Source organism: Myotis brandtii, unplaced genomic scaffold (genome assembly GCF_000412655.1).
Source record: "Myotis brandtii unplaced genomic scaffold, ASM41265v1 scaffold17, whole genome shotgun sequence".
NCBI lineage: Eukaryota > Metazoa > Chordata > Mammalia > Chiroptera > Vespertilionidae > Myotis > Myotis brandtii.
The window spans coordinates 7,537,787-7,560,174 of NW_005356259.1; the positions used below are offsets into that span (position 1 = coordinate 7,537,787).

Sequence of the window (22,388 nt, forward strand, 5' to 3'; positions counted from 1 at the left end):
CGAGGAGGGGCCGTCCTGGCCTCCGAGGCAGTGCCTAGCCTGGGAGACGCTGGGGTGTTGAGCGGCCCGCTGATAGTTTTGGTGGGAAGCCGGGGAGAAGGCGCTCGGGAGCCAGGGGCCTGCCCTGTCTTGCCACCTGGAAGTGAAATAAGTTCCGAGTTAGCTCAGAGACGGAGGAAAGAGGAACCCCAGGTGTGTGGGCAGCAATGCCCAGTGCCCTCAGGCATGATGTCAGCGAATCGCATTCTCCCTGCATGTCCATCGAGAGGCCTCAGGGACAGCAGCCATCACCCAAGAGGCCCGCTGACCAGCCGCAGGGTCCTTGCCAGCATCACGGTGCTGTCCTCCTCGGAGACGAGCCCAGCTCAGCCACCAGCCTTCCTACTGCCTCCACCAGGCCCGCATCTGCCAGGCCCCCCAGCCCAGGCACAGGACTGCTCCACCTCCTCCACCCTCCTCACCTCAAGGTCACCTCACACTCAGTCACTTTCGCCCACTGGGTCCATCAGCCCATAGGTCCTAGTTTGGGTCCTCGGTGTCAACCAGACTCTCCTGGTGAGCGGGGTGTTCCTCGCTCCACTCATTTGTGAACAAGGATTTTGCATCAAGAGCAGAAGCTTCCTGCTTCCCTGAATATATAAGGTTAAGTCCAAAGCCAGTGGGAAGATCCAGGTCCTTGGGGATCCAGGTCCAATGACTTTGAACCTCCCCATCTGCTGGCCTCTGGGAGTGGCAAGCTCCCTTCCCCAAAGACGTGTGCCCATCTCTAAGGGGCTCGCTGCCTCCTGGTCTCCTGGCTTCCTCACCCCATGGAGCCTACACCACATCGACCCCAACAGGAAGCCCAGACCCTGGAGGATTCAACAACACACGGCCTACAGTCAGCACTGTGTTGGGTGGGCTTCACGGAAGCCAGGTGAGGAGGGTGCTCCCGGGAGTGGCCTTGCCACGCCGCACACCCTTGCGTCACCATGTTAGTTCTGTCCCTCTGTCCTTCTGTTTATCGCACAGAAGTTTTGTAATCACTGATGCTTCCATTTAGGAGGCAGTAAAAGTATTTCTTCCCAACAAATACAGAGCTCTCACTAAGAGGAATTCTGGGGAATGTTTTTTTCCCAGTCTCAGCACCCTCCTGTTTTACAATCCCCAAGAAAATGTGCAGAAAGCCCTTGAAAGCATGCGTGCTCCCACACCTCCAACCTCCCGGGGCTGCAGACTGGGAAACACAGTTTCCACATCGGATTCCTACCCCAGCCTCTGCTGGTGGCTCTGAGCCTGTCAGTCCTTGAGTCTCCGTGTGTTTTCCCAACCAGGTGCCACACCCTACACCCCAGCGTAACGGATGCCAAAAGCCAGGCCATCAGAGCAAGGTGTGGTCCAGCTGACTCGGCTGAGGCTAAGTGGGCAGGGCTGCGGTGTCTGGCTATGATGTGACAGCCACCCGGACAGCACTACTCATTACAGGTCTCGGCGGTGGAAGGGCTGCCTGGAGGCGGGGCAGTGGCGTTATTATTCCTGTTGAGGATTTCCTTTGAGGTGGTTCTGGAAGAGCTGCCTTTGCTTGGATGTGCCCACCCTGGCTGGCTCGATCCCCTGGGCGTCTAAGCCAGGCACTGCCTGAGCACCTTGGCTGAACATGAGGGGAGGGAAAGCCCCCAGTGGCCTTCTACCTCCTGGATATCCAACATTCTACGTGAGCTCAAGGGCAGCCGCCAGGCTCAGGGATTCCTGCCTCTGACTTCTCAAACCTGCTTCCTTAGTCCACAGAGAGGAAGGCGCAGAGCCCAGGCAGCTCCCTAAACAAGGCAAGGCCTCCCTATGCCCCGTCGCTGGGTGAACTGTGAAGGGATAACAAAGGTGAGGAACAGAATCAGCCCCGGAATGACCAACCCAAACTTTCTAAGTGGCTGGGGCCACCATGTCTCCAAGATTCAAAACCCTGTAAAGTGAGTCAGTTCAAAGTGCAGGAGCCTCTGCTTACGACGCAGCCAGACCAACGAGAAACGGGCAAGCCCATTTTTATTGCAGCATGAGCCGCAGAAGCGAGGAGGGCACTGACCCTCCTTCGGCTTGTGTTCATGCCCACTCTGGGATCACGCGCAGAGCTGGCAGCGTGCACTTAAGGTGAGACCGACAGCAGAGAGAGGAGCTGATGGCGTGAGTGCAGGCGACGAAAGCAGCCGGGCTCTGGGCCAGCAGAGAGCTCGGCAGTGAGTGCCAAGGGAAGGGAGGGAGGAGACTTTCCAGCGTAGCATAAGCGCTAGCCCTAGAAACCCAAACAGAAACACAGAAGGAGACCATGAGTCGGGCGGGGAAGGCCAGCTGGAGTGCACGCAGGAGGCTGCGCTGATAGGAGAGGAATTAGCGTTCAGAGCCCCGGGGGTTAAGAGAAGATGAAGTCAGTCATCTTCTTTCAATGTGCACATGTTTCCCAAAAGCCTTGGATTGCACGGAAGTCTCATTACACATTCGACTTTAAAAGAAATTCAAATGTAAACACCTGAGTGTGTCCTATTGGAGACTGTTGGCTTCCTTAGTCTGATCCCTGTTATAACCTGACTGGGGTTATTTCTGAGAAGAGGAACTAGTGGGATTTTTATATCCTGAACGATATTTCATTGACAACGTGAAGGAAGTTTGAAAAAATGTGGACGTAGAAGAATGCCAGGTCTCAGGAGGACCTTGGGGCTTTCTTGTCTGACAAACCCTCAGCAAAAATGATGAAATGAAATGGCCTCTGAGAAGGTTCAAGTTGGATTTCAAAGCATCCTACAGCCCTTGTCTGTGCTGGACTTTACCAATAGGTGACGGCAGCAAATCGCCCACTCACACATTTCACTCAACAAATATTTACTGAGCACCTACTATGTGCCAGGCATTTTTAAGGCGGTGAACAAATCACAGTTCCTGCCTTCATGGAGAATACATTTAGAGAGAGCAGACACAAAATAAACCAGTAAACGATAATAGGTCCAATGGTGGTAAGTAATACAAGAAAAATAAGTCAAGATAGAGGAGATACAGAATGACAGGGTGGGACTAATTTTATATGGATGATGAGTGAAGCCCCACTGGTAGGTTGATCAGATGCCACCTGAGCAGAGATCTGAAGGAAAGGAGATAGTGAGCCATGTGGACACCTGAGGAGGAGTGTTTCAGGCCAAGGGAGCAGTAAGTGCAAGGGCCCTGTGGCAGCAATATGCCTGGTTTGCGCAAGAACAGCAAGGAGGGCAGGGTGTGGCTGGAGTGCAGGGCTTGAGCCAGTGAGAGTGGTAGGCAAGAAGAGAGACAGCAAAAGCCAAAGTCCTTTTCTCTGAATGACAGGGGGCCGATGGGAGAGTTATGAGAGAGAAGAGCCATGGTACCTCACCCTGACATGGCACTAAGCCCACGCATCTACCTATTGGTCCTGACCTTGAGTTTCCCTCCTGTTACAAACATCCTTAGTCACGTCATCATGGATTTCGATCTCCTCTAAAGAGACCAATGCTCCACTTCACAGAGTGGCTCAAACACCTGACGTGTGTGTCCTATTGGAGACTGTTGGCTTCCTTAGTCTGATCCCTGTTATCACCTGACTGGGGTTATTTCTGAGAAGAGAAACTAGTGGGATTTTTATATCCCAAACTATATTTCTTTGACACCGTGAAGGAAATTTGAAAAAACGTGGGCGCAGAAGAATGCCAGGTCTCAGGACGACCTCGGAGCTTTCTTGTCTGACAAACCCTCAGTAAAAATTATGAAATGAAATGGCCTCTGAGAAGGTTCAAGTTGGATTTCAAAGCATCCTACAGCCCTTGTCTGTGCTGGACTTTACCAATAGGTGACGGCAGCAAATGCATCCCTATGTCAAACAGCCACGGAGCCCATAAGAAAGTTAGCAAAGTCACACGGTAGAAGATTCTATACCAGGAATTTTGGGGGCTTGATATTCCCTGGATTAATGAAATTCATTGAGTTTATTAAAAAAAACAAAAAAAGAAACCCACTTTTTTTTTGCACACAATATATATTTTCCTAATTCTAATGCAATATATTTTTTCCTTCTTTTTTTATTTTCTAAAGTTTTACATATGTCTCCTTTTTCCCCAATTGACCCCACCCTGGAGGACAAGCCCCCACTGCCCCAGTGTATGTGACCATTGGTTATGCTAATATGCATGCACACAAGTCCTTTGGTTTCTCTGAATGACAGGGGGCCGATGGGAGAGTTATGAGAGAGAAGAGCCATGGTACCTCACCCTGACATGGCACTAAGCCCACGCATCTACCTATTGGTCCTGACCTTGAGTTTCCCTCCTGTTACAAACATCCTTAGTCACGTCATCATGGATTTCGATCTCCTCTAAAGAGACCAATGCTCCACTTCACAGAGTGGCTCAAACACCTGACGTGTGTGTCCTATTGGAGACTGTTGGCTTCCTTAGTCTGATCCCTGTTATCACCTGACTGGGGTTATTTCTGAGAAGAGAAACTAGTGGGATTTTTATATCCCAAACTATATTTCTTTGACACCGTGAAGGAAATTTGAAAAAACGTGGGCGCAGAAGAATGCCAGGTCTCAGGACGACCTCGGAGCTTTCTTGTCTGACAAACCCTCAGTAAAAATTATGAAATGAAATGGCCTCTGAGAAGGTTCAAGTTGGATTTCAAAGCATCCTACAGCCCTTGTCTGTGCTGGACTTTAACAATAGGTGACGGCAGCAAATGCATCCCTATGTCAAACAGCCACGGAGCCCATAAGAAAGTTAGCAAAGTCACACGGTAGAAGATTCTATACCAGGAATTTTGGGGGCTTGATATTCCCTGGATTAATGAAATTCATTGAGTTTATTAAAAAAACAAAAAAAGAAATCCACCTTTTTTTTTGCACACAATATATATTTTCCCAATTCTAATGCAATATATTTTCTTCTTCTTTTTTTATTTTCTAAAGTTTTATATATGTCTCCTTTTTCCCCGATTGACCCCACCCCAGAGGGCAAGCCCCGACTGCCCCAGTATCTGTGACCATTGGTTATGCTAATATGCATGCACACAAGTCCTTTGGTTGAACTCTAAACCACTTCCCCCACCCCCGGCCATTTATCTCTGGATCTATTTCTGTTCATCAATTTATGTTGATCATTATAACCCAAATATGAGTGAGATCATGTGACTTCCCTCCTATTACAAGCATTCTTAGTCCAGTCATCATGGATTTCCATCTCCTCTAAAGAGACCAATGTTCTACTTCACAGAGTGGCTCAAACACCTGACGTGTGTGTCCTATTGGAGACTGTTGGCTTCCTTAGTCTGATCCCTGTTATAACCTGACTGGGGTTATTTCTGAGAAGAGGAACTAGTGGGATTTTTATATCCTGAACGATATTTCATTGACAACGTGAAGGAAGTTTGAAAAAATGTGGACGTAGAAGAATGCCAGGTCTCAGGAGGACCTTGGGGCTTTCTTGTCTGACAAACCCTCAGCAAAAATGATGAAATGAAATGGCCTCTGAGAAGGTTCAAGTTGGATTTCAAAGCATCCTACAGCCCTTGTCTGTGCTGGACTTTACCAATAGGTGACGGCAGCAAATGCATCCCTATGTCAAACAGCCACGGAGCCCATAAGAAAGTTAGCAAAGTCACACGGTAGAAGATTCTATACCAGGAATTTTGGGGGCTTGATATTCCCTGGATTATTAAAATTCATTGAGTTTATTAAAAAAACAAAAAAAGAAATCCACCTTTTTTTTTGCACACAATATATATTTTCCCAATTCTAATGCAATATATTTTCTTCTTCTTTTTTTATTTTCTAAAGTTTTATATATGTCTCCTTTTTCCCCGATTGACCCCACCCCAGAGGGCAAGCCCCGACTGCCCCAGTATCTGTGACCATTGGTTATGCTAATATGCATGCACACAAGTCCTTTGGTTGAACTCTAAACCACTTCCCCCACCCCCGGCCATTTATCTCTGGATCTATTTCTGTTCATCAATTTATGTTGATCATTATAACCCAAATATGAGTGAGATCATGTGATATTTATCTTTCTCCGACTGGCTTATTTTGCTTAGCATAATGCTCTCCAGTTCCATCATGCTGTTGCAAATAGTAAAAGTTCCTTCTTTTTTATAGCGGTGTAGTATTCCATTGTGTAGATGTACCACTGTTTTTTAATCCCCTCATCTGCTGATGGGCACTTGGGTTGTTTCCAAATCTTAGCTATGGTAAATTGTGCTGCTATGAACATAGGGGTTCTAATGCAATATTTGTTTAAAACATGACTCCCATTCAAACACAAATGACTGTGGTAGACTGCTTGCAAAAATGGCCTTGATTAGCCACTCGTTCCTGGTTGTAAAACCTTTAAATGTGATCTTACCCCTCCTCTCACCAAGAGATGAAGTATCTTTTCCCACCCTTGTCTCTACCCAGCCCTGTGACTTGCTTTGGAAAAGAGGATGTAATAGGAAGCAATACTATGCCAATTCCAAATCTAAGCTCAAGAGACTTTATATACTTCTGTCCTCTCTGTTGGAACCTTGCCACCAATATGAAAACAAAATCCGAATAGTCTGCCACATAGTGAGGGACCATATGGCTCAGTCAGGCACCAAAGATATGAGAGAGAAGGCGAGCTGACACACCTACCCAACCTGTAGATACTAGATACTAGAGGGGGCCCAGCTGAGACCACCCTACATTGCCAACTCACGCATTATAAGCTAAATAAATGGTTGTCAAAAGCCCCTACGTTTTAGGGCATTTTGTTACACAGCAATACCTAACTGCCACAATGGCTGAGAACATTATGACTCATTCATTGCCAATGAGGCCACAGTGATGACACTAATGTGACTTACACCTTCTGCTGTACTTTGCAGTCTGGGCCAGGATCACACCATCACTAAACACTGTGCACTATGGCCAGTCATTCTTCATTTATTACAAGGGGAGGATTTAAACAGAAGGATGATTTAAAAGATCCCTCGAGCACAATTCTGTGCTTTGGAAACTTCCGGTGCTTGGGCTCCCAAATGCATGATCTCCTACCACACAGCTCTTCACTGAAGACATGCCACTTCCTGGCATGTGAAGGGTGGCCCAGGTGGGTCTACAGGCGAAGGAGATGAAGGTCGCAAGAGAGCCAGGCTGGATTCCTCCTTACCTGCTGCATCCCGCTGGCCTGCCGGTCGCAACACAGGGAAGCCGCCAGCAAACAGATCTCCCAGGGCTGGGGGCGTGCTCCCTCCTCGAGAGTTTGCAGAACCTCCTCCTTCTTTGTTGGCTCCTTTAGAACCTTTAGAGAGAAGAGGCCATAGATGAGGACTTGGGAGCAGAGTGAAGCCGCCAATTCTCACCCGGGCCGGGGTCGGACCCTGCCTGGGACAGCCTTCCCATCCGCTCACCTGCCATGTTACCCTTCCTGACGGCATCTTTCCCAAACACCCTCTGCCTCGATGCCCTGCAGACTGGTGCCCGGGCCTGTGTGCTGCCCTCACTGGGTCTACCAAAGGACCAGCCATCGGTAGCTGATGATTCTGAAAAGTGACCGAACCCAGGGGCCTATCCACTGTCAGTTAGTAGATGCCAATGGAGGAACCGGCGGCACCTTTCAAATGAGAAAACCCAAACATCATCGGTGCAGGGCTGGTCCTGTGTTCAACATGACTGTGGCTGTGGGAGGACTAGGCAGAGAGAACCCGCAGATTTAATGCAGGCCTTATTTGTAACTTCCTGTCCACAGAGCCTGGCCCCGAACTGTAGGCAGGAAGTGAAGCCACGCACTGACTTGTGCTTCAGCATTTTCCTTTCCTGAGCTCTCCCTGCCCAGCCCCGCACCCATCCCTGCACCTTAATGTCTACGGAAGAGAAGGCTAATGAGCCCGAAGGAGAGGCGTCACTACTTCCAGCCTTCCGGACGCGTGTGATACCATCTACTTACGATGAGAAGACATTCAGCTGAGACAAGGATTCCTGGCAGAAAACCATGGTGACCTAAAGCTAATGTGCTAATGTGGAGAAATTAAGGCACAGTGCCCACTGGTGGATGAACATGGCCAGATTATTCTAAATACCAGGATTATCTATTACCTGCTCATTGCAATGATTAGGAAGTGAGTGTTCCTACAAAATGGACTTCTCTGTTCATTGGGCTTAACCAGTTAGTTAATGGGTCTCGCCAGAAACTAATTTTTATTGTAATTGTTGGAAAGATTTCTTAATTTGTCTATCCTTGTGTATTAACATATATAATTACAGGTACTAGATACAATTATATTTTTAGGACTATCTTTGAGAATTGACATCATGCTCACCATTGAAAAATGTGTGAAGACATAATAATACCTGGCATTGATAAACAGTTCCGCATATATTATTCCAACCTTCCACTATGTTGACACACACAAAAAAGAGCAGGTATTATTATTTCTCCCATTTTGCAGGTGAGCACACTGAGTCCTGAAGAGGTTCCCTGGCTGGCCCGGTAGCAGAATCAGAAGTCACCTGACCCGAGCCCAGGGCTCTGTTCACCCGAAGACATAGAAAGCTGCAGTCCTTTGAGCCTGTGAGAGAATTCTGCATACATCTTTTTCCTTGTGCAAAACAGAAACTTTGCACTCTTTAATGTTGAGACTTTATGTTTCCTCCCATTGAGTTTGAGGACTATTTTGACACAATGAAGTTTAAATGTTACCTCACAATGGAGAAACACAACGTGTTATATCCTAAAATGAAATATTAGTTAATAAAAAGGAATGAAGGGCTGGTTCCTGCTACATGGATGGACCTTCAAAACATGCTGCTCAATGAAAGCATCCATAGAGGCAGAAAGCAGACTTAGTGGTTGCCAGGGACTGGGGGATGAGGGGAATAGGGAGGGACTGCTAATGGATATGGGGTTTCCTTTTGGGGTGATGGAATGTTCTGGAATTAGAAGAAGGTGATTGCTGCAACCACACTGTGAATGTTTAAATGCCACTGAACTGAACACTTTCAATGGTTAAAATGGTGAATGCTATAGACTATGTATTTTATAATGACTGTGATATTTTCAAGCACTTGAAGAGTGATGATGACCGAGGATGCCCTACAAACTGCCAGCACCCCTGGAGGGACGCTCTCGCCCGCGTGGCCTGCACACTGAGCAGGTCTGAGAGGGTTCGATGCTGTTCTGGTAATAGACGTGGCCCCTGCCCCGAGCGAGCCGGGGGTGTCTGGCTGAGCTCCCATGCTCCCGCGGCTCAGGGCGGTCCTGGCTCACGTGCGCACTTACTCTCGATTTGCGGGGCACTGCGGTCATTGATCTGCGTGACTTTCCGAAGGCGAGTTCCTTGCTGGATATCAGCCAACAGTGCACTTCGACCTTTGGGATCGGCCTTTCTCAAGCTGGAAGCTTCTGTACTCGCCTGTAAGGGAGTAAGAGGGATGCGATTATAATCACACAGAACACGTGCAGAGAAGCCCAAAGTCCTGTCTGCTGTAAGGTTTACCTCCATAGTCCACCTCACCTGCTTGCCCTGCCCGCGCCATTCCTAAGGCCATCTCACCTTGATCTCTAGGCGTTTACGCCCAAGACCCGGTGGACACTTAGCTCCTGCTGCTCACACCCCTCTCCCTGGGGACCTAGAATGGACTCTTCCTTATGCTCACACTCCTGTACGTCTCAAGGAAGCCTAAGTCACAGACCCTCTTCCTCCTCATAGTTAAGGCCACATGCAGGCCTGGGTTTCATTCAGTCCGGGTGCTCCTGACCCAGACTGCCGGATTCTGAGTGATCACCCTGCCCGGCATCCCAGGTCCCCTCTGGACCACGCCCTTGCTGACCCCAGCTTGATGATGGAGTTGGTCCTGTGGCCCTGCTGTGCCCTGGGCTATTCTCCTGAGTGGCACTAAGTAGCGCGCAGTCCCCTGGTACTCATGCTCCCTGCTGTGGGTGGCCCATCATGTCTCACAATGGAAGCAGGTTCGGCCTTGAGGAGCTGGTTTTGAGGGAAGGATGATGACCTTCATGTGAGCACGCAGCAAAGGGGAGAACTGGGACCCAGAGGGGTCATCCACTGGGGAGGAAGGGAGGGCAGGGGATTTCAGGAAGGTTTCGGGCTGCCTACTCGGTGCCTGGGTGCGTCACTCTAAGCCTCATAAACCCGTGAGTGTCCAGTGAGCGTGCCTTCATTTTACAGATGAGAAAACTGAGACGATGAACTTGTCTGCTCAAGGCCACAGGGCTGGGCTCACACCCAGATCTGCTAAATCCCCAAGGCCATGTGCTTTGTACTTGCCATCCAGGGCATGTGCCATCATTGGGATAAGTGTCTCACTGACTGCTCACTTGCTTCATAAATATATTTGTGAGAATAACCTTTATCCTAACTCTGCAAGTAGCCCCGAGGTCCAACGGTTTCACTTCCATTGCAGCTCAAGCTGACACGGCAGGGGTCTCCATGGGCTATCAGAACCAGCGGGCACCAGAAACTACACACATAGGTTGGTGGCAAATAAGGGGAGGGCTGCATTGGAAGACACAGCCAGGAGGATCCTCCAAAGTTGGAGGGTTTGTACCACATAACCCGAGAGCTGGTAAACCATTTCTCAAAGCATGAAATACACGTGTCTTCAGTTTTCCCCTTAAACAGCACCACCCAGAGGTTTTTTCTGACCCCCAGTCTAAATAAGTCTACCCAGTGTTCTCGCTCAGGGTACCATATGCTTTTTCCTCTGCAATTTTTATCACGGAGGATACATTTTTATTTCCATTTTCAGTGTGGAAATTTCCATTTGTGCTCATGAGTTCAAGGTTCACCATCCCACATTTCTCTCTTATCAGGAAAAAGATCCTGTTCATTTCTGTTCATCAATATGCCTCCAGAGAGTAGAACAGGACGTGGGCCCAGAGAAGCTCAATCACTGTTTACTGGGTGAATGAATGAGTAGTGAATGATGAGTGAATGAATGAACTAGACCTAGGACAGCGGTTCTCAACCTGTGGGTCGCGACCCCTTTGGGGGTCGAACGACCCTTTCACAGGGGTCACCTAAGACCATCGGAAAACACATATATAATTACATATTGTTTTTGTGATTAATCACTATGCTTTAATTATGTTCAATTTGTAACAATGAAAATACATCCTGCATATCAGATATTTACATTACGATTCATAACAGTAGCAAAATTACAGTTATGAAGTAGCAACAAAAATAATTTTATGGTTGGGGGTCACCACAACATGAGAAACTGTATTAAAGGGTCGTGGCATTAGGAAGGTTGAGAACCACTGACCTAGGATTATGATACACATGTACAGGGAGTTAGGACATACATGCAAGGAGTTAGGCCACTACATCATGCAGCATATGGCCGAGCACCCATGTGAGTCTCACAGAGAGGAAGGCCCCTGAGAATTTAGAAATGGCCATATTTGCCAGGATGAGCTGAGCAGGCTGCAAGGAAGATATGAGCCCTTAGAAGGTTCTTGAAATATAGATAAGACTCACGAATCCTTGCGGCCTTTTTGTTTTGTTGTTGTTGTTGTTGTTGTTCATAAGAGGACAAACCAGGTTTGCTTACTAGACAGTCAGAGACTCCTCAGTGTCACAGACTAGAAACAAAGACAACTGTGGTTTTAGCTAAAATGTGCCGAATCAGCATTTTCCTAAGCTGAATCGGAAAGACACAAGCTCGGAGTCGGTTCTCATTGCCTGCAGACATGCATTTTGAATCCTTGAGAGGGGCTCACGGTCAACAGTAGAGCTCTGAGCAAGGGACCCCAACCCTACTGCTACATCGTTTCTGGGAATGCATGTAAGCACACACATGCACACAGGGGATTTCCCACACAGCATGCTTAAAACCCCCACACATATAAAACATTAACATCAATATGTTATTTTAAACTACAATGTTTTGAGATTTTTAAATTTTATTTTTAAATATTGTTCATAAATCATTAGTGACAGGAAGAAAGGATCAACAGAAGTATCACGACCCTAGACAAGAGGGAAGGAACATTTTCGTAAGAACCTGGCCTTGTAATCGCAGATGTGTGTTACGGTCAGGGGTCGGGGAGAACGTCCTTTGCCACTTTCTTCCTAGTTGCAAGGCGACCAGCACCGTGAATTATAATGACAGTCATGACCCGGCTCAGGTGTTGGCCCCGAGGAAGGTAGAGTGAGAAAGGGCCGTTCTTCTGCTTAAAGAACTAGAGATGAGCACACCTTGGCCCTAGTGACCTACAGGGGGTCATCTTGACTAGTTTAGACTTGATTTTTAAGTATATTATCAAAATTCATCCCCTCACCCCCCACCCCCTACCTTGCCCACCCCAGGCTTTTCAGGGGAGGGCTGTGAACAATGTTGTATGTCCTTAGGGTTATGCTTTTGAACAGATTCCCGACTTAGCACAGGTCTCAAGATGTTCTTGATGAGTCCACATGACAGGTTTCAAATCAGTGGGAGGACATGGCAAGGCATGTCATGTTTGCGTGACGCAGTCCAACTCGAGGGACTAAATTAACAAGCCTCTGTGACTGCTCAGCTTGCTTTCCTGCTCACCGTGGGCCCTGGTGGTTTTCCACTAGAGGGCCCTCCTCCCCTGGTATGACTACGTGTCCTCCAATCCTCTCCTGGGAGGTGGGAAAGAATGAGTAACTTCAGGGCTAAGGTGATCGTGCACATGCAGGCTGAACAAAAGGGCAGCTAAGGGCTTATTCATTTGAACGTGGAAAATTAAAACACATAGAGACAGTGGTTCCTGTCATCTGCAATAGTTACTAACAATTAAATCAAAATTTGCTTCTTAAAAATCTACAATCCTAAGAAGTCTTGTAACTGTGGTTACAGGATACAGAAACAGGAAAGAGAAGATTTCCAAATAAACCCCGGGCTTTTATTCTATGCAAATCCCGATTTTTGGCAACTTTACTAAAAATATAATCAAGGGAGAGAAAGCCATTCCAGGACACTTTTCCCAAGGCAAATCGGTCCACCAAACCCACCTGCTCCCTTCCCTCTTCCCTCCAAAATGAGAAACCAAAGCATCACTCCAAAGTCTCCTCTGGTTCCTCTGTGTTAGTGTTGTCATGGGGTGTGACAATTTGGGGGGTTCCACACAAGGCTTTCGTGGACTCCGTTCTGCTACAGCAAGTTCCAATGGAATAGCCCTGATCCTAAAAAGATGCAGAGCAGCAGAATAGTAATGCAAATTAGCCCACTGCTAGGGTTGCTAAGGCTGAAAAACTGAAGCGAACCAATAAGATTAGAAATACAAAAATGAGGGGCAGGACTCAACAACCAAGGGCGATAAATCATAAAAGTTTTTGCATATCCATTTGTCTTTCCAACAAATGACTCCATCAGGTTTCAGTGTAGTTTGGGGGGAGGAAGGATGGCAGTTCAGCCCAGATCACAACGTTGAAATGCCCAGTCTTCCTGCTATTTGTCACCCGGCCACCAAAGGCCATGACCGCACCTGATTTGAATACTGCTTTCTGTGCAAAATACTAATAAAAATCTAGCCGGTTGACCCACACCTAGCAGGCTGTTTGTCTCAGGATGATCTAAAGCCTATCATTTTCCTACAATTTCAGCCTTGCAGCCTCTAAAGATACTTTCTCCATGTGGCTGTCACACCTAAAATTGGTCCTTAGGTTTCCAGGCACACAGCCTGCTCATGACCCCAGACCTCAGCCTCCTCCTGCCTCCTCCAAACTTGGGGGCAGACCAGGCATGTGTCGGCAGCCAGGGTACCTGCATCTCATGAGCACATGTGAACCCCAGGGACAGCCCGCATGGCCCGCAGGCGAACACAGAGAGCCTGGACTCCAGTGAATATTTTCAGACAACTGACTCTCCCCAGCCAGGCCTGACACAATGTTCCCTGCAACCCAAATGTGTATAAGTCAGGTCGTTCCAGAATGAGGCATATTGCAGTCGAGTAGTTCTCTGTCTCATTTTCAGAAATGCAAATATACACTTAAAATCTGTGCGCAAAAAGGATGGACCCGCTAACCTTCTTTAAAGTCTGCTTTATTGAGCAACGGACTGTTACCTAGACCAGAGAGCTGCCTCATACATGTATGTATACGTGTACTCCTCATTATTTATTTCCTGGACCTGAGCCTCTGAGCTGGTCCCACAAGGGGTCCTAATAACTTGGAGGCTGCCCTGGCGGCTGTACTGAGAGCACCGGCTGTCTGATTCTCCACTCTCCACCACGTCACGGACTCAGCCATCCTGCCCCAAGCAGTCCTTCCACCTCATTATATATTTCTCGCAGAGTTTAAGCTGCTGTGGATTCTTCACGAGTTTCTTTCCCACTCGCAAGCCGGTGCGTGTGTTTGCCCCTTCTATGACCACTCCTACCCCCGTCCCGGCCCCCCACCCTGGCCTCACCATACCTGCCAAGGCATCTACTTCTCTTTTTAAGCTTCACATCAAACAGAGTTTACTTTACAAAATCCTTTTGTCCTTTTAACTTCTTCAACCTAATCTTTTCCTTGTATGATCCCCAAGCGCCTTGTCATTTTCTACTGCACTATTCAGATCTGGCCAGGTATTCTAGCTTTATATACTGGTGTTTCCCTTCTTTTTGAGTGGAAATTCCTAGCATGCGAAAATGCAAAAACGAAGCCATACCCCTTTTAGTATCAGCATGTCTTGCTTTTTTTTTTAAAAAAAAAAAAAAAAAAACACAACAAACCCACGTGAACAGTCTATCAATATTTTGTGGAAATTAACTCCACAGACACCCTCGCCCCTGGGTCCCTGCCATCTGTCTGCTCGGACAGAACTCAGAGAGAAGCTGCTGCCTTAAGGCTCTGCCACACCCCGATTCTTCACACGCCCTCACACTTTTTATCCTCTGGTCACTGTCCCGAGAAATGAGAATGCAGTTCAGCACCTTTCTCTCTCTTCTGATGATGCCACTACTCCTAGGCTTATAAGACTAAAATGAAATTACGAGAAAACCTAATGTTAAAACCTACATTGGATCTGGAAAGAACAGCCTTGTAAGCAACAACAACAAAAAAGGTCAGCAAGGGAGTCAAGGGCAAGGGCCTGGCCAGTAGGCTGGGAACTGCTAGTACGTAACACAAGGTTTGAACAGCACCTCAAATCTGGTGGAGGTTTCCTAGCTTTTATTCTCTTAGACAAAAAGTACTACCAAAAAGAAACATGTTGGCCCACCCCAACCCTCCCAGCAGATTCATTTGTAAGCTCTATCAAGTTCAGCTCATGACCTCAGCAGGACTGTTTTCATTCTAAGCTTGAAACCTTGACTCCTTTCCCTCCTCCATTTGAAATAACCATGTTCACTGGCTCCTTCTCTTTCCTATGACACGCAGGTGGTTCTGGAGTCTGGGTAAGGAGGCTGCACCATGCAAAGGGTGACAATGACAACAGCAATAACAGAGCAATGAGAAGACATCTGTGTGTGCCAGGCTCTGTTCCAAGTATTTTATATGCGTTAACTCATTGAAAGGGCACTTGGACAGCCCCTTGATGTAGGTACCAGTTGTGAGTATTAGGTCCGGTTTACAGATGGGGCACAGAGAAAAGCAGGCTGTCTATCTACTGCTAGTAAGTAGAGAGCTGAGACGTGAGCCAGACGCGTCATAATCACCATGCCGGCTGTACAGCCTCTTAGAAATAACACCACCTAGGAAACTGGTGAAGGTGAAACACCCAGGAAATACATGGCAAGCCTGCAGCTGGGGGAAGGAAGCGGTCCAACTGCCCTCTGGCTGGGACCACGGTAGATATTGCCTCACAAAGAGTGTGACAGGCAGAGCAGGAAAGGAGGGGGCAGGGAGGGCACCAGAAGAAAAAGGAAGGGCGGGGAGAGAGAGAGAGAGAGAGAGAGAGAGAGAGAGAGAGAGAGAGATGGATGCTTCTAGGAAGGCTGGGGCCCAAGGAGCTGGGCCTTTGCCAGGCCGGAAAGGAGGGCCAAGGCTGCATGGTGGAGTCTGATTCGTGCATTAAACGTGAGCCAGCAGCCGTCTTGGCAAGGGGAGCACTGCGAGCCCTTAGAATGGAAACTGCACAGAGTAACCCTACGCTGTGAGGCCGATACCCCCAACTGTAAATAGCCGGTACTTAAACCTCCCTGGTCAGGTAACATAGAACCTCCCTGGGCCAACCTGCTGGTCCACCTCTTTCTTTCCAAGTGTCAGCCCCTATCCCCTTTCACACCTCCCCACTGGCTGCGGGAGGAATGAGGGCTTTCAGCACGTGGCCTGCCTTGGTTGACAGAAAGAGGTAAGAGTTGTGGACAATGCTCAAATATGAAAGGAGACAAAGGCAACAAAAATAGCCAAGAGGGGGCGGGGAATTCCAAAATTTCTAGAAAGTTGAAGATATTTCCAAAGGAGTGTACCTATTGTGGATAATAATGTAGATGGATCTAGACTTTTTCTTCCCACAGTCATGGTTCTAGGTCCTCTGTATGGAGAATGCAACAGAATCCTGTGGGTCCGGACTTGGATTGGATCCTAGAGAAGCAATGGCCCACAGCTTAGCCCAAGGACAGCACCGAAAGGGTCTCACTGCTGGGTCTGATGCCACTCATCCCAGAACCCGCTTCCAAACCTCTCTGGGTTGGGCCCCTCGGTTACCGACTTGGCTGCTCAGCATATTGCGCTATAACTCTGTCATTACTCTTGGACCTCCATCAAATAGAAGTAAATATAGAAAATTATTTCCATGCTATGATTTTCAGGAAAAGCATATGTTCTCCTTCTAATCCTTCTAGCGCTGCCTAATTGAGGCTAATGCTCTCATCATTCAATGACAAATATTCACTGTGCCTCTGCTATGGGTGGGACAGGGCAGGGGGAAACCAGACACTTCCGCATATTACTTGCTGCGTAAGACTCCGAGATGTGCCAGCAGAGCAGAAAGACCTGGAATCTGCTCCGTCTATCTTTGGACCTGCTGGCATTTGTGCAGCATAGATAGGTCACTGCGGAAGGAGCTGAGTTTGCAGCCCTAGACTTAGGCTTCCAACTGGCTGCTGGACATCTCCACGTAAGGGTCCCACCAGCACGTTAAACTCAACACACCCCAAACAAACTCGCTATCTCCCCCATAGCACCCACCAAAGACAGACAGACAGACACACACACACAGAGACACCTGTTACTCCTCTTGTGGTATGGATGTCAGCAATATCCTTCTAGTCAACCAGGCTCAAAATCAAGAACTCCCTAGATCAGCGGTCGCCAACCGGTAGTCCGCGGACCGCTGGTGGTCCGTGAGGTCGGAAAGGTTGGCGACCGCTGCCCTAGATCATACGCTTGGCATTGTATAAGTCCTCAAATTGACCTACTATGAACTTTACTTCCAGAATGTATCTCTAATTCCTACCACCTTCCTAGTTTCTCCACCACTTTTTATATTCACTTTTCACTGATATGCAATAAACACTGTCTTAGATAAAACAAATATGCCAAAAAAATCACTAACATAAAGTAAGTTCTTTAATGTGAAAAGACAGTGGGAATTAAAAATATTTTTGTCATGAGAATCACGGAAGGGGCCCACTGGAGCACCCAAAGTGTGACTCATACAACAGACTCTTATTAATGACATTCCTGTGTATTTTTAATAAAATGGGCCCCCCTCAAAGCCTCCCTTAAAAATACAGCAGCGTCTGTTGAACTGAATGCCTGCAATTCTAGAGGAGAGCAGAAATAAACTGAAGGTCGAGACAGCTGCAATGAATCAACATGAAATGCAGGCTTTCCTTGTTATGAGTAACCATCCACATGGCTTGGTGACAATTATGACAGGGAGAGAACTAAGCTTAAACGGGGCAGGCCTATCATCAGAGGAAGTGAATTGTAATAGAATGAAGAGGGGGGCTATTTTTAGTTCATTTCCCTCAACTGTATTTTTGTCTGAGACCTCCTAAAATGAGGCCTGCTGGTTGAGGCTGTATGGAGTCAGTGGTGTAGGCTGATGCAGCCAATGCTTCTGAAGACTGAGATATATCCCCACCCAGTGTCCTTCCTCTGCATCGATGGATCCCTGCCTCCTTGGCATCTCAGAGAAGTCAGCCCTGCAGAGGAAGGGCCTCCAGCCGGCTCAGGGACAGGCCACTGAAGGACCACCAGGCTCCCGGCAACATGATGACAGCCATGCCCTTCCAGGCTGAAGACTGCTCCGACGATGGAGCGTCTGGAAGTCACGAGACTCGTTAAGGGACAGAAGAGAATCTACAACATCAACAGCTTTTGACAGGCCAGCTGCTACTCCAATCTTTAGTTCATTTAATTCCATTTTAAGAACTGACAGGACTGGTGCTGGCAGAAAATATGACTACTTTATAGGAAAATATGACTACCTTATAGTAAGATGCTATAAAAGTTAATGCATCAACATTTTTTTAAAATCACATTTAAAAATTCCACTGATCTGTGGTACTTGTTCTGTTCATTTTAAGTAACAATGCCATCAAAGGAATGGTTTTGAAGATGCTGAATCTTTAACAAAACAGAAGGTGTAAGTCTTCATGAAACATCTGATGCTCGTAGTGGGGGAGGCTGTGCGTGTGTGGAGGCCGGAGGACTAAGGAAACTACTTTTTGTTCAATTTGCTGCGAACCCATAACTGCTTTAAAAAATAAAGCCTATTTTTAAAAAATCATATCATATGCCCACACAGAGATACATTCTAGTGTTTACATGGAAGTATTTTAAAGAAAATAGAAATATGAAAGCAGTCTAGTAACTGAAGTCAAGGTGTGGGGTCGAGGGAGAGTGGAAGTCCCAGGTCACACCAACGGCCCACGGCTGGTCCCAGAGCTGGGCCTGGACAGTGGATTTCATCACTGAATTGGTGGTGGTGCCTCTACAGAGCTTTTGATCTGTTTTGTTAACAAACACATTAGATGAACAAACAAATCTGCAGACGCAAAGTTCTGCGGAAAAGTTGTGGAAGCAGAGTTCTAAACAATGGCTGTGTCAACTTCTGGTAGAATGAGGGGGAGCATAGTAATTTTAAAAAGTTCACTTATTTATATGTTTTTCTCAAATAATTGGGAGAAATGGTGCCATGGTTCTTTTTGAAAGAAAAACAACTGGGTCTAGCTTCTGAAATGCTGGGTTACCAGGGAGCAAAGCTTAACTGCACTATGTCACAGGCCAGGGCCCGGGGGCGGTGAGGGCGGCATCTTGGGTGCAGAATGAGGATGTAAGTGCCCGGAGGGGCCCTGGGTGCCTCCCCTCTGTCGCCTGCCCACTCCCGAGGAAGGCAGCAGTTTTCACCTGACCCAGGACTGAAGTCCCTTATCACGCAGTTCTGGCCCAACCCACTCTCCTTGTTCTTGGCTGCAATGAATACAAATCACTTTGTATTCTTATCTTTTCATGTGTCTTATCTGAGAGAAGAGACCAATGGGCTTCACTCATTTGGGATTACAGCCTAGCATCATGATATGCAAAAACAAAAACAAACAAATAAAAAACACACAACAATAACAAACCCTCCAACAACCCCAAAATAGACGTTAGAGTAATTTATGCCTATTAACAGGTAGAACTCAAGATTTGGAAAATAAAATGGGATGAAAGTTAGAGAAAAGCATTATTCCTCAAGCTTCTTACAGTGCCCACAAGGTGCTTACATGACACGTATCTGACCCCATCAACCTTCTGTCCAAGGGGATAAGCCCATTTCACAGTAAGAGCCAGTGATCCAGCAAGGCAGGATAAATGTAAATAAAAATAACAAAACTCAAATCAAAATAACTAGGCTAAGAATGACCCCTTTACTGGCTTTTAAAGAGAACTAATGCTCAAGTGCTTTACTTCTCAACATTTTAAAGGAAGAAGGAAACAAAGTTATTTTAAGTAGGACCAATATTTAGCGAGGGAAAAACTGTAGTTTCTAAAGATAGATAAGGAAGATATATAATCAGGTAGGGATGTGGAAGAATGAACAAAGGGGAAAAGAGAAATATGTATGATCACCCCATACATACAAATGAAGGTGAGGAGTGTGTGTGGTGGGTATACAGGGGGAAAGACAGATAAGTAAAGCCTGTGAGGGAGATATCTACATCTCTATCTCTATCTCTATCTCTATCTCTATCTCTATCTCTATCTATCTATACCTACATCTATATCTATATCATCTATATCTATATCTATATCTATCTATACCTACATCTATATCTATATTTATATCTACATCTACATCTATATCATCTATATCTATAACTATATCTACCTAATGCACACATAGATCATAGGGGAGAAACACACAAAAGAGGGCATATTGAGAGACAGGGCTGCCACATAAAATACAGATGCCCAGTTAAATTTGAACTTTAGATAAACAACACACATTTTTAGTATAATTATGTCCATGTTTGCACTTATACTAAAACAACGATCTGGTTTCATTGTTCAATTCATTTAGTTGTTTAACTGAAATTCAAGTTTAACTGGGCGTCTTGCATTTTCATCTGCTAACTCTGGCAACAGAGATAAAGTAACAAAGAAAAGAGAGCATGAGAGAAAGTAAAGGAGACGAGAAAAAGGGAAGGAGTACGAGGATTTGTAAAAAAGTGAACTTCCACTTCTTGTGGTTTCTCTGGTACCGTTACAAGCTTTACAGTATTCCGTAGTTTACACGAGGACCCCCTGAGCTTACCCGTTTACCCATCCACACCAGCCATACTGGAGGGCCATCATTCCAGCAAGAATCCCTGAGGAACAGAGAGGCACTGAGAAGGGAGTCGGCAGCCACTACCTGGCAGGTGAGCAGAGCCATTTGCTCTGTGATGGTTGACAGACCGCCCGTAATGGATGCTAAAGCGACCTAAGGTTGCAAGGAATAGACACGACTCTCCCTATGAGCGTCTAGAAATAGAAGCTATCTGCCCATTGATTCTGGGATGCATCACCCCTGCAGCACACTCAGCAGTTTATGGCGTCAGAAGCAAAGGCCTTGGAGGCCTTCACAGGGTCTGAGAGGCAAAAGGCCGCTTCTAACCAGAGCTTCTGTGTTTTTCTAAACAGTAGACAAAGTGAGACAAGACAGAACGAGTAAGGATAAAACAAGAAAAGCGCAGAAGAAACCTGAGGAGAGGATGCATGCACAGCAGGGGAGTGAAGAAGGTACAAGATGCAGGTTCTGTCTGGAGACAGCTGACCCTGGAACTCCCTTTCCCCAGGGACCTTCCCCCAGGGGTGGTGGGACAGCAGAGGACAGAGCTGGGCGGCACCGAGCTGACGGAGCTGGTGCGCGGCTTCTTCACCAGCCTAACAAAGTGTCACAGCCTGAGCGGCTTAAACAAGAGAAATTTATTTTCTTACAGTCCTAGAGGCTGGAAGTTCAAGATCAAGGTGGCTGCAGGGTTGGTTTTCCTCTGAGGCCTCTCTCCTGGGCTCACAGGTGACCATCTCCTCCCTGTCGTCACATGGTCACCTCTCTGTGTGTCTGTGTCCTGAGCTCATCTTCTCATAAAGACACACCAGTCATATTGGACCAGGGCCCGCCCTGATAACCTCATTTAACCTCTCTCCTTCGTAAAGACCCCATCAGCCATATCCAGAGGTCCTGGGGATTAGGACTTCAATGTATGAATTTCAGGGGAGGACACAATTCAGCTCATATAACATGTTGGGTCTGAGACTTGGTGGCCATAATCCGCCTCCCACTCCTGGGAACCTCTGACGTTTACCTAAAAGAACTTGCTGGTTGTGAACAAGAACCTGGCTTAGGTCAGTTCTGCCTCAGGCCCTCTGCACGCCTCAGTGCGGCTGAGTTCCTCATATGCAAAACAGGACACCCAAGTTGACCCTGACCCACTTTAACAGTGTGTCAAGGTCAAACAGATGTTAAAAGCAGTCCACCTGTTGCCACACAGCGTTAATACCCATAATCACTGGTAGACGTTAATACTGCACATGAGAATGTCACACTCCATTTTCATTTCCAACTGCATCTCTCTGAGGATTAAAGAGCTGAGCCACAGCTGACACTCCTTTTGAGGGCCTCAGAATAGGGTCCCATAAATACAGAGGACATTCTGGAAGGAGTGCACCACGGGCCACATTTCACATTCTTTCTCTGCTGATGTCACCACCAGCAGGCGGCTTGGCTGTGTAACCTGAGCTCCCAGTGTCACTGATGAACCCCAGGGGGCCTGGGCTCTCATTCATTGAGTGGGAATTTCCTGAGCAGCTCCCCACGAGGACATTCTGTGAAGGGCGAGGCCAGCACGAGCTTCCTCCTGAGGGAGTCATCTTCATGCGCAGCGAAGACAGGCAGTAACAGGTCACCCAGACTGTAAGGTGCTTAAACTCAGTAACAAGTCACCCATACTGTAAGGTGCTTAAACTCAGTAACAGGTTTTCCAGACTGTAAGGTGCTTAAACTCAGTAACAAGTTG

At 47.1% G+C, this 22,388-nt stretch overlaps 1 protein-coding gene across 1 annotated transcript in view; it reads right to left on the reverse strand.

Moving 5' to 3' along the window:
• Positions 1-22,388, reverse strand: part of WIPF3 (WAS/WASL interacting protein family, member 3) — a 57,877-nt gene that overhangs the window by 11,120 nt on the left and 24,369 nt on the right. The window contains exons 3-5 of the mRNA XM_005863000.2: positions 9,264-9,396; positions 7,155-7,286; positions 7-136 (exon numbers count right to left, since the gene is read on the reverse strand). Of these exons, the coding sequence (XP_005863062.1) occupies positions 7-136; positions 7,155-7,286; positions 9,264-9,396 (395 nt within the window). The remainder of the gene's footprint in view (positions 1-6; positions 137-7,154; positions 7,287-9,263; positions 9,397-22,388) is intronic.